Source organism: Papaver somniferum, chromosome 2 (genome assembly GCF_003573695.1).
Source record: "Papaver somniferum cultivar HN1 chromosome 2, ASM357369v1, whole genome shotgun sequence".
Lineage (NCBI taxonomy): Eukaryota > Viridiplantae > Streptophyta > Magnoliopsida > Ranunculales > Papaveraceae > Papaver > Papaver somniferum.
In genome coordinates, this window is record NC_039359.1 from 139,259,199 (window position 1) to 139,271,537 (window position 12,339).

General features: G+C 36.8%; 2 protein-coding genes and 1 pseudogene across 2 annotated transcripts; 2 read left to right on the forward strand and 1 right to left on the reverse strand.

Moving 5' to 3' along the window:
* Nucleotides 1–265: 265 nt before the first annotated feature.
* Nucleotides 266–3,432, reverse strand: LOC113349267 (leucine-rich repeat receptor-like protein kinase TDR). Its single transcript, XM_026593208.1, has 2 exons — nt 797–3,432; nt 266–724 (listed from the first exon to the last, which is right to left on the reverse strand). The coding sequence occupies exons 1-2, from the start codon at nt 3,378–3,380 to the stop codon at nt 408–410; spliced, it is 2,901 nt and encodes a 966-aa protein (XP_026448993.1). The 5' UTR covers nt 3,381–3,432; the 3' UTR covers nt 266–407.
* Nucleotides 3,433–6,274: 2,842 nt separating this feature from the next.
* Nucleotides 6,275–7,470, forward strand: LOC113352069 (annotated as a pseudogene).
* A 3,047-nt stretch (nt 7,471–10,517) lies between these two features.
* LOC113352070 lies at nt 10,518–12,109 on the forward strand. Its single transcript, XM_026595942.1, has 2 exons — nt 10,518–11,380; nt 11,464–12,109. Exons 1-2 carry the CDS (start codon nt 10,518–10,520, stop codon nt 12,107–12,109), a joined length of 1,509 nt encoding a protein of 502 aa, XP_026451727.1.
* Nucleotides 12,110–12,339: the final 230 nt, after the last annotated feature.

The following is a 12,339-nucleotide window of genomic DNA, read 5'->3' on the forward strand; positions in this document are numbered from 1 at the left end:
TTGTAAAGACGATCGGATCGCATAATGGAGAAGGGATCCAAGTTAAAGTTGTTGATGGTCCTGACAAAAGAATTTGGTACCTTGTTCTTCCTGCCACGGCACTTTAGTTTGAAAGAAACAAAAGAACCTTTGGAGGGAAAACGCACGCCTCCTTGACTACTAGTTAGTGTTGCAATCAAGGCTTTCACTTCCAACTTTAGAATTAATCTCTGGTGGAGTCCATTTTTAACAATTTCGTGTCGGTTTTTATAGCACAGGACAGGAATTATTCAACATGTCATGCATTCTGGACAAAAAATAAGTACATGATTTACAATCAAACAATCTTTTTCTCTCTTTTTTTTTTTTTTTTTGACAAGACAACTTGTTAAGTAAAGGGATGTCGATCCGTCCGTAGTTCCTGCCAATTAAACTCCTGACAGAAGAAGTTTTAACGCTTCATCCATAGTTGGCCTATTTGAAGGTTTACTACTTGTGCAGAGCAAAGCGACTTCAAGAACTAGTTTGATCTCACTCTCTTCACTTGTACCTACCTTTACTTCATCATTTTCATCAAGAATTTCTCTTAAAAAGCTCTCTCCAGCAGTTGGATTGCTCGGCGTAATGCTTCCTGCTGCATTTATAGGCTTTCCGTTCCGTAAAATCTCCAGAATTACTTCTCCAAAGCTGCATATGTCTCTGTACATTTCCTCTTTTATTGAAGCGCTCTCGATTAGATCATCAACTGTTGCATAATTAACAAATTAGAGGAGTGCTAGAGGAGATCCAGTGAACTGAAAATTTCTAGATAGTTTACCTGTGCTTGATATAGAATTACTAGTCCCGTCGTTCAGCATCCTTAAAATCGCTTTCACCCCGAAATCAGCTAAATGAAGCTCCTCCATATTCCCCTCTTCGAACAATATGTTGGTTGCTTTCAAATCTCCATGTGGAATTGGTGGATGGCAGTCATTGTGAAGATAGCATAGTCCCCTTGCTATTCCAATTATAATCTTATACTTTACTGACCATCTACTGCTACTACTACTTGTTGTAGTCAATCTGACAATGTTGGCGAATAGATTCTCGCTAGGTAAGTAATAATCAAACAGAAGATAGCCACAACTCTTGTTGGAGCAGAATCCTAACAATCTAACCAAGTTCTTATGCCTGACATTCCCCAATGAGTTTATAAATTCCGAGATCACTCTTCTTCTTTTTGAGTCCCATTCGATCTTTTTTACTGAAACTGTAATTCCAGTTGGAAGGACCACCTTACAGATATTCAAACTCGATGATGATAGTAACGGCGGTTCAACTGTCGCGGTTGAAAAATCATTTACATTTACATAAGTACTGTTAATGCTCCTCAGAATATCTTTGGCTGTAAATTCAGGAAGTCCAGTGAATGAAATCATTTTCCACAGAACTTTTTGATGCCAAATAAGATAAAGCAACAAACAGATAGACGCGGCAACGAGCAAAACCACACCAAAACATATAAGTGAAATCCTTCGCTTCACTGACTTTCTTTGTGCTGATAAGCTCAATGCAGCTAAAGCTCCACTGCAAGGCTTCAAAGGAGCTCCACATAAATCTGGATTTCCTATAAAAGCACTTGCATCCGTAAATATAAAGTTATTCGAGCGAGGAACAGATCCAGATAGTTGATTGAAAGATATGTTAAGAAGAGCCAAGCTTGAGGAACTTCCAAACTGATCAGGTATGGATCCGCTTAGCTTGTTATGCGATAAGTCCAGTATATTAAGAGCTTCACAACTCGCAATACTCTCTGGCAGGTCACCTGACAATTTGTTCCCGCTTAATTCCACAGTAGAAATTGACGAACTGCATTTAAAATTTGGTGTAGGTTGCGGCAAATCTCCAGAGATATTACAAGAGGATGCTGAGAAATTCGCAAGCGAAGGTAGAGACCATATGTGGCTTGGGATAATTCCTCCTAGACCAGGATTGTAAGAGACATTAAAGTATTCAATGTTCGGAGCTTCGGCCATCAAATTTTCAGGAATGCCTCCTGTAAACTTGTTTCGAGATAGATCAACATAAGTAGCACCGTAGCGCAAGCTGAGTTTCAGCGCCAAGATACCGCCAGAGAATGAATTGTTTTCGATTCTAAGACGTACTAGGGAAGAACAGTTTGTCAGAGAATTGGATAACTCGCCCGAAAAGCTATTCGAAAAGAGGATCAGCCTCGATAATGCACGATTATAACAGATACCGGTTGGAATATTTCCGTGGAGATTGTTATTCGAAACATCGACCCATTTCAACTTAGAATTCATACCCAGATTGAGTGGCAGTGATCCAGTGAAGAGATTGTTCCATATCAGAAGAGCTTCAAGGTTAGGAAGATTTTCAATACCGTGAGGAATTGAACCGTTCATTTGGTTATACATAAGACTAAGTAACCGAAGATTAATCAACTTTGCAAAAGTATCTGGTATCGGACCTGTAATTGAATTGTCAGAAAGATCCAAGTTTTTCAAAGAGCTGATATTTCCAAAACAAAATGGAATGGAACCACTCAGATGGTTCCTGAATAGGAATAAGGATTCAAGATGCCTGAGATTGCAGAATGTGCTTGGAATTGGACCAGATATATTTGCACCAGCAATATCAAGATACTGAAGCTGACTCATACTTCCAAATTCCGATGGTATACTTCCCTGCATATATGAATTATAACCAATCTCTATATGGGTTACAGTTTTCAGATTACCCAACTCTGGTGGTATTTCACCGTCAAGTAAATTTCCGGCGAGATGAAGAAACTCCAGGTTCTTGAATGACCCATAGGAAGCAGGAATCGGACCTTCAAAATAACTTCCAGCTAAATTCAACACTTTAAGGAACTCAAGCTTGGTAAGTTGTTCATCAGGCAGTGGACCTGAGAAACTGTTGCTAAATGCATCAAGTATAGACAGCTGGTTCTTCTTCGGTGCATTTGACGGTACCGTGGGAAAATGGCCATCGAAGTTGTTTCTACTGATGTCTAAGACAGTAAGATTGGCTAGAGAAGTGAATATTTCAGCTGGAAGCTCACCAGTAAAAGAATTGTGGCTGAGATTGAGGAGAACAAGATTTCTCAAGACATTTACGTATTTGCCTGATATCGAACCGGACAGGTTTCTTTGCGACAGGTCTAAACCGATAACAACTGAATTATTATGAGTATCAGTAAGGCAAGTGATACCTGACCAGATGCAAATAGAAGAAGAGCCGTTGTCAGTTTGATTAACTTTGGTCCAATCGCGCAAACTATTCGATCTGTCAACTATTCCAGACTTCAATCCCAGTAGTGCATCTTCTTCTTCGGAAGCGAAACTGGAAACAGTAATGAGAATAATCATTAACAGTAGAGTTAAGAAGAAGATAGACATACTGGATAGAAGTGAGAAAGGCTTTCCATAAGAGAGACTATATGGAATATGGATGTTGTGTATATGCTTCCAAATATAAAGAAGCATGGAGTGTAGCTTTCTGTCATATTTTAAAGTGATACGTATACAATAAAATAGAATTTCATAAAGGCTGCATTGATTCAGGAGAAAGGTAGTTAGTAAAGAAAAAAGAAGACAGCCAAGAAAAAGAAGACAATAAAGCAGTGTAGAAAATTTAAAGGGAATATAGTGATGTAACAATGATATTTTCCTAATGAAATCTGGTTTGTTGTGAAAAAATGTCACTAACTAATCCACTATATGTAAGTAAGACCTGAAGCCAACACATGACTTCATTTTCCACTTATGAACCCTAAACATATACCACAAAAAGAAAAAAAACAATGCAACAGCAGTAGTAAGACATAGAGGCACATTGCAGCAGGCATATGAGCAAACACAATGTAGACATTCAGAAAACTTGATCTTATCGTGCTCGCATATGAATGAGCAAACCTGCGCTTTGGTGTTTTAAATACAATCCCATGATTCGTTCTAACCAATCTAGTTAAATATATCAGGTTCTAGAGCCCGCCCAGCTCCTTTTATCGAACAACCAACGGCCAAAGACAAGCAACAAATACATAAACTGATCAGAAATGAACTTTATAGAGGTGTGCAGTAGTACTACCATCTTCTCTGCAATCATGAAAATGTTGTAAAAGTTTGTAAGAAACTTAGTTGATCATGACAACTACTAGTCTTGAGACCCATAAAGATCAGAACCATACCACAAATTTTAGTTTTTAAGTATTTGTAGCAGCCTTAAGTTTCCGTAGGGCTAAATGCTGATTTGTTTTATGGAACAGAAAAATAAAAAGGATGGGACAATGAGTTGGATACACAACATGAAGTCAGTTGGATGTGCTAGCTAACAAGATAAATTGACTGAGAACATTCAACAAACATACAGTGTGGAATAGAATATAATATAATAGCTAAAATGTGGCTTTTATTTTATTTATTTTTTGTTTTTTTTTTTTGAAAAGAGCTTTTATTTCAAATACAATGTGAAATATAATATAATAGCTAAAATGTAGCTTTCATTTCAGAATCCTATTATTGGGCTGCAACTCACATAGGTTTTTTGGGGCTTCACAAGGTCATAAGTTGTAATTTTAATAATCCCTTATTCAACTATTTTCAATAATGATAAAAATATCTCCATTTGATTAGTGTTAATTATGGTAATTAACTAAACTTACAATGATTAGTGTAGAATAAAACATCACTGGAAATCGATGAAATATCACACTTATGATCAAAACTTTTTCTTCTCTTCCAGCATTTGCCGAAAACTTGATCTAAATCAATACCAACAGTCACAAGTTAGTTTGTGATTCAACAAGCTTTTATATGTTAAAAACATCTCTTTCCCTCTCTGCATGATTTCAAACTATAATCGTCTGTTTTTCTTCCTGGAGATCATCAACACATTCGTTCTCTTTAATACCTTTTTTATGTGTGTTAAAATTTCTAAATTAGTGTTGCTTCTCAAACGCTTGTAGAAGGTTTTTTGAAGCTTGTTTTTAAAAGATAATTGATTGAAAAAATTCCTTTTATCTTTTTTGAAAGGATTATATGCAGAAGTAGGCCTGGTCTGGACCCTCACTTTCATTTCTAGGCCACTTTTTTTATTTCTTGCAAAACTAGGCAAGTTAAACGGATTTCATCCACTTTAACCATCTCGGTCAATTTATCGCGTTGACTTGTCAATATCTCGCCAAAATATCATATAGGGATATCTCATGGATGTGGTAAGATTACTGAAATAACCTTTTTGTACGTGCATCACTGCTTTAGTGATTCTCGTCCATTTTTTCCTTCTTCTCTCTGGTTCTCTCTGGTTCTTCTAAATCAATTTTTTCTTCTGCTAAAATCAAGAGATAACTTAGTTGTTTTTCTCTAATCAAACCTAATTAACATTAATGGTGGATGTTTAGAAGAGATTTAATCGTGGATTTTAGCACCACCAGGAACATTGGTATGTGAAGATTCGCAGGCAGTAATAGTCATTCTACAACAACAGCATCAGCTGAATTTGGGGGTTCTTAAATGGATCTATTTTGGGGGTTCTTTGATGCAAATCTGTATTTTTCTTGACAATTTGATTCTCATATTAAGAACTGACAACAACAAGGTTCCACAAGGAGATGAAATTCGGTGAGTCGATGGTGTTTACACAACAACATCGATGGGTTTCTGGTTTTGGAGAGCAATTAACAGCAACAAGTTTCTCTTACCAGAGAAATTTCACATCAAAAGCAAATTTGGAACCAAAAAGATGTCGGCTGCCGTACAGGAAAGAACTTGAGCTACCACCATTGATTTGAGGGATGAATGGTGACTGATTAGTGAATGTATGTGTATTTGAGAAGGTACACGATAATGGGTTTATCTCCAATTCGATTGCAGGTTAAAGGGGAGCTCATACAACAGCAAAATAGCCATCTCTGAGTTCCCAGTTTCACACACACAAAGGTGTTCGACAGAAAGCCTGAACGATAGTTCAGGTCTTGAAGTAGTCAGTTCACGTCTCTTCTCTTTGCCACTGCTCTAGCCATGGGTTAGCTGGCTAGCCATGTGTTATCGAGGTAATGATGGCATGAGTTATTACAATCCAGTGGATTAGGTCTTTGAGTATTTTGAAATCTTAGTTTAGAAACTGTTTGGGTTCAATGACAAATTAGTTACTTTAAGTTCTTATACCAGCCTCTCGTGCCTGTAATCCTATTGGTATTGATCATTCATTTACTACACATGTGCCCAGGTTCCTGAAGGAAATGGTTCAGGAGTAATTTGGGATGAACAAGGACATATAGTTACAAATTATCATGGTAAGAACTAGTTCGTCGTTGTCTTTGTGGTCGCTGGTGTGCCAAGCTGGAGTTACAATCAGTGGCGGAATTCAGACAGATGCAGCCATCAATCCTGGTAACAGGTTTGTCTAGGATCTTGGTTTTTATTGTTGGAGTGTGATAAGCAGTCTGATAACCATAATCGGGTAAACCCCAGGAGATCAGTCCTACGTCTCTATCTTCTGTTAGAGACTCTCTGCACAAAAGAATCCGTGATGCGTGCATGCATCCTCTGTTTGTGTCAGATGTCTTGAAACCACTCCAAATTGAGCAATCAATGGATTAGCAAGTTAAGAATCTCTCAGGTGGAGAGCGGCAAAGAGTTGCATTATGTTTTTGTCTTGGAAAGGTCTGTATTCTTATTTATTATCTTAATTTGATCTTCATTCCAGTTGTAATGGCATTCATGAGTTTGTTTCAATATGACTGGTCGGTACTGAGTACTGACACAGAAAATTGAATTGATTCATTACAATTTTACAAATTGTGTTTATGGTTAATGCAGCCTGCAGATATATATCTGATAGACTAACCGAGTGCTTATCTTGATTCAGAGCAGTCTATTGTTTCACCAAAAGCCATTAAGAGGTTTATCCTTTATGCAAAGAAGACTGCTTTTGTCGTTGAGCATGATTTCATAATGGCGACATATCATGCTGGTAGGGTGACTGTGTTTGAGGGGAGACCATCTATTGATTCTACTGCCAATGCTCCTCAGTCTTTGTTAACAGGGATGAAGCTTTTCCTATATGTAAGTTGCATTTCTATCATGTTAAGGTGCTTTAGATATTTCTAGCTCAAGTTATATGGTTCTATTCTCAATGGTTTGGGATAACAGCACACCTCTAGCAACACAAACTGACATGTTTTAGACTGAAAAAGAAACAAGAGAAAATGTTAAGCAACCACAGTAATCTGCTGAAAGTGTTCAGTACTGTGTAGGCGTTCTTTTGATTATGCCTATTATATCTTCTCCCCACAGCTTTGATCCAAGATTAATGCTTCTTACTAATTACTACATTTTGGTCTTAATAATGTGCAGCAGTTGGATATCACATTTAGATGCGACCCTACAAATTTCAGGTCGGGGATTAACAAGTTGGAATCCACAAAAGACAAGGAGCAAAATGCTGCTGGGACCTTTTATTACCTCAACTAAGGCGTACCAGAGGTCAAGTTTCATGTAAGGTTAACCTGTCTGTAACAGACTCACAGTTCACCTTGACCCCTCCAGTTTTGACTAATATCTATGTTTCTGGTCTTAATACTGTGCAGCAATTCGATATTTTGGACGGGGTCCAACCAATATCGGCTCATGTATTAACAAGTTTCATTCCAAGGGAGACGGGGACTAGATGGAATCCACGAGAGACGGGAACAAGTTGGAATTGGCGAGAGACGGGGTATAAAGAGCTGCAGGTCCATAGTACGTATTATCTTGAGCTACCTAGACACCAAAAGGTTAGCATTCACTGCCCATAGTTCGACCAAATTGGAACCTGGGAACTCCTTCAGAACCCCTCATGCTATCCAGCTCGCGCAATTTTCATGAAGTTTGAACCAATGGGAACTGGGAAGTATCAATCCCTTGAGGGATTACTTCATTATACAGTCACCAACCATTCCCAATATAACACCAAATTGAAAAGATTTTTTACAATTGCATATCCAGATTCACATTCAAAACTTTATATCTCATTATCAAACTGGTCATGCTTCAACGGACATGTTTCATTATCAAACCTACACGTGTACTCTATACGGGACATCTTAGCCGTTCTCTTTATTATGCAATTTGTGTCGTTGATGAAGATTTGAAGGACTAAAACGTCTTTTTAGCTAAGAAGATATGGACAGCTGGAAGATAACTGCAGCTAACTTTCCATCCATCATTTTTGGTCAAAACTTGCCTATTTTAGCAATAAATAAAAAAAAATGGCCTACATTTTAAAATCACCAAAAAAACTGGCATATTTTTGTAAAAAGCCCTTTTTGAAACTGTCTATTCTAATTCTATGTTGTTCTAATCTGTCTTGCATGTTTCTGTAGTCGATTCATGTGTAGTTCCCAGTAGTGGTAATCAATAGTGATTATAACTAAGTACAGATAATCTGTTGTTTTTCACGGTAGTACATGCTCAAAAGTAGCATTGGTGTTACTGTGTTACCATCAACATAATCGAGTTTTTCAAAAGTCGTTTGTTAAACTGGTATTCCATCCATCAGCTTGCCATTACTAGAGATCCCAACTCAAACCTCTCGATCATCACTCATCATGTTTACCCTTAAATCTACAAAGTTCACCCAGTTTGCTCAGAAAACCAACTCACTAGAATCGGCCATATCAACATGTCGTGATTACAGCGTTCTCAGTGTTAACTATCCAACAAACATGGAAACTAAAATATCCTCATTACTTCCAGGATTTTCACAACCCGATATGGGACCCAACATATAAACCAAACCCTAATTCTCATATTTTCATAAGTGAAGATTATCACCATATTCACAAAAAGCAGTGTGAAACTATGTCTACCCAGAGCAACACTCAAATGGAGAATCTCAATACAAGACTACAATCGACTATCGTTGGTTTTATTCCTCTGAGACCAATAAGAAGAATCATTGCTTCGATCCAAGAAGCTTCTGGAGATGCTGATGAATTTGCTTATGGCTTGCTGGGGAAAAACACGTTTAGTAAACCTCTTGATCATGAAGACATCAAAAAAGAAATTAATGATCGCTGGAGAAGCTACAGAAGGTATGAGATTGTCACAAAGGGGACAAACCTCTTTCTTTTTAAATTCCAACAAAAGGATTCTTATGATGGGGTTCGCTCAAAAATTTGGGATATCATGGGTCACTTGTTGTCCCTGATTCAATATAATCTTAATATAGCTATTAAGGATCACAAGTTTGAACATCACACTTGGAATATCAAACTGAGAAACTTAGGGAATGTTATTCTCACTGAAAACTTACTGTGTGAGATCTGCAAGAATATTGGCAAAAAAGTGGAACCAGAAGGGAGAAAAAGACTACCTAGAGGAAGTGTAACAAGCACTGTTTGTGTTGAAGTTAAACTCACAGATCCCTTAAGAAGACGAGGGTGGATTGACAAACCAAATGGTCAGAGGCAATGGGTTATTTACCACTTTGAAATGCAGCCTTACAAAATCTGCAAAGACTGTTGGGTAATTGATCATGTTGAAGCCAACTGTAAAAGGTTTTCTCTAGAGCAGAAGGTTGAAGCTATGCCAGATAATGAACTTACTGTTTGGAGTTAGACTGAGGAAGGTAAAATATTCGTGGCTGCCTACATAACTAATTTGGGTTCCAATATGATAGAAGATGGGGCGGAAACATTTAGGAGTGCAGTGAGTAACCCTATCGCAAACTCTCTCTTGCCTTATCCTCAAGAGGTGAGAATTTAGATCGAGAGTTAGAAGACTCTGAAATGAGAAAGAATAAGAGAACTAGAGATGAAGATTCAGTGAACAACCCACCACCTTTCAATCTCAATCAATCCAATACCCATAATAACCCTATTTTCCAAATTGCTACTAATGGAGTTGATGAACTAAATCAATTGATTATGGCGATCCTCTGGTAGAAAACATGATGGAATACCTACACAATCAAGGTGATGATAATCATCCAATGGCATTTGATAGCACGAGATGTGTACCCAATGGAACGTTTGCATAGAATCACTATGAAAATGTTGCGACTTTTCACCGGGTTTTTATTCAAAACTCTAATTTTAAACCCAATTATTCTCATTCCAAAATTCGTTTTTGCTTTTGGTATATTAGGGATTTAGGTCTTTTATTTAGGATTTCTGTGTATGATTGCTTAATTCCCACACCCATTAGCTATTGACCTATATTTCCTCAAATATGATAATTGATTACATTATAAACATGTTCTATGTGATCATCCTTTGCTTTGATAATCTCTATCTGCTGATTTTCTTATTCACTATTGAAATTGTGTATAATGTTTTCCCTAGTGCTTTCTTTTGTAGAATCAACTGTCTTGTTCACCTAAGTCTCCATATTATTTCTGGTCATTGTTCGTTTATCTTAATTATGAGAATTTTGTCGTGGAATTGTCAGGGATTCGGCAACCCAGACACCAGAAAGAGTTTATGGAACCAAATTTGAAGTCAAAACCCTGATGTAATTTTTCTATGTGAAACCAAAAATGACTCCATTAAAATGAGACAATACTTGAAGAGATTCAACTATCCTAATAATTGGATATGTCCTTCTATTGGTATCTCTGAAGGTATTGCTCTCATGTGGAAGAGTGATTTTACCCTAAATATTATTCAATCTACTGATAAGATGATCAATGCAATCATATCCTATGACCCTAGTAAACCAAAGTTTCTTGCTACTTTTCTCTATGGTACTACATACCATGATGAGAGAGTAGCTCAATGGAACCAAATTAATAGTATTGGTTCTTCTACTAATCTTCCTTGGGTATTAATTGGTGACTTAAATATAACTATATTTTCTCATGAAAGATCATCCAATACTAGACCAAATACTTCTGATTTTCCTATTATACAACAAGTCATTGGTAGCTCTGATCTAAGTGACTTAGGCTATATAGGTTCTCAATTTACCTGGTCCGATAGACAGTTTGGGGTTAATAATGTTAAAGCAAGATTGGATAGGGCAATGGTAAATAGTCATTGGTTGCATCATTATAACAACTCGAAATTGTTTAATATTGATACAATAGGCTCTGACCATTTGCCAATTCTCTTGGTTACCAACAGTAATGATCACCAAGGAAAAAAGCCATACAGATATTTCAAGTGTTGGTTTAAGGATCCAACTTGTCAGCAAATTATTAAGGACGCTTATAAAACTAATCTTAGAGCATCTCATGCTTTCAAAATGATCAACTGTCTTAGAAATGTTAAATATGAGCTAAAGAAATGGAATATAAACCATTATGGTAATATTGATCATAAAGTGAATTCCTTAACTGAGGCCATAAGGGAGGTAGAACATAATCTTGAATTGACTCAAAAAGCTCAAGATCCTTTTATACTCAAAAATCCAGTGTTGATTTCATTAAGAGTTATGATAGAAATACCTCTTATTATCATACTAATGTTAATAGAAGGAGACATTTCAATCATATTAGCTCTCTAAAGCTAGCAAATGGTCTTTGGTCTGAGGATAGAGATACTCTTGAAGACCTTCTTGTTTCTCATTTCAAGAATATATCTACTACCACTAATCCTATCTTAAATGAGAATTTCTTGAATTGCATAGATAGTTGTATCACTAATGAGGACAATGACAAGATTTTGAGTCTCATTACTCTTGATGAGATTAGGAACACCATTAAGCAAACAGCCCCATGGACTGCTCCAGGTCCAGATGGGTTTCCTCCAGGTTATTATAAACAAAATATGGTTTTGCTTGAAAAATATGTTTGGGAAACTGTCAAAAACTTTTTTAACACCATACATCTTCTCAAAGAAATGAACCATAAGTTTATTTCTTTAATTCCTAAGGTGAATAAACCTAGTAGTCCTTCTGACTTTAGGCCCATCTCTCTTTGCAATTCAAATTATAAAATAATCTCTAAGATTTTAGTTAATAGAATGAAACATTTGCTCAGCAAACTAACATCACCTTATCAGGATGCTTATATCCCCGGTAGAAACATTCAAAACAATGTGGTGATTGCTCATGAGATGGTTCATGCTATGAAGAAAAAGAAGGATAAATATGGTGTCATGGGCCTTAATCTTGATATGTCTAAGGCCTTTGATAGAGTATAATGACCCTTCCTGATAGTTGTCCTTAAAAGATTTGGATTTTCTGACCATTGGTGCCAACTAATTTTACAATGCATAAGCACTACGAATATATTTATACTCTTGAATAGTTCCCCTTGTACTTCTTTTTCTCCTACTAGATGATTAAGGCAGGGAGATCCCTTATCTCCCTACCTGTTTATTTTGTGTATGGAATCTTTTTCTAGGTATCTCATTCATGCTGAACAAACACA

Coding starts and splice junctions, on each gene's coding strand:
- LOC113352070 (XM_026595942.1), top strand. CDS start 10,518: ATGAGACAATACTTGAAGAGATTCAACTATCCTAATAATTGGATATGT. Junction 11,381..11,463: donor TTTATACTCAAAAATCCAGT/GTTGATTTCATT, acceptor CAATCATATTAG/CTCTCTAAAGCTAGCAAATG.
- LOC113349267 (XM_026593208.1), bottom strand. CDS start 3,380: ATGTCTATCTTCTTCTTAACTCTACTGTTAATGATTATTCTCATTACT. Junction 725..796: donor TAATTCTATATCAAGCACAG/GTAAACTATCTA, acceptor ATTATGCAACAG/TTGATGATCTAATCGAGAGC.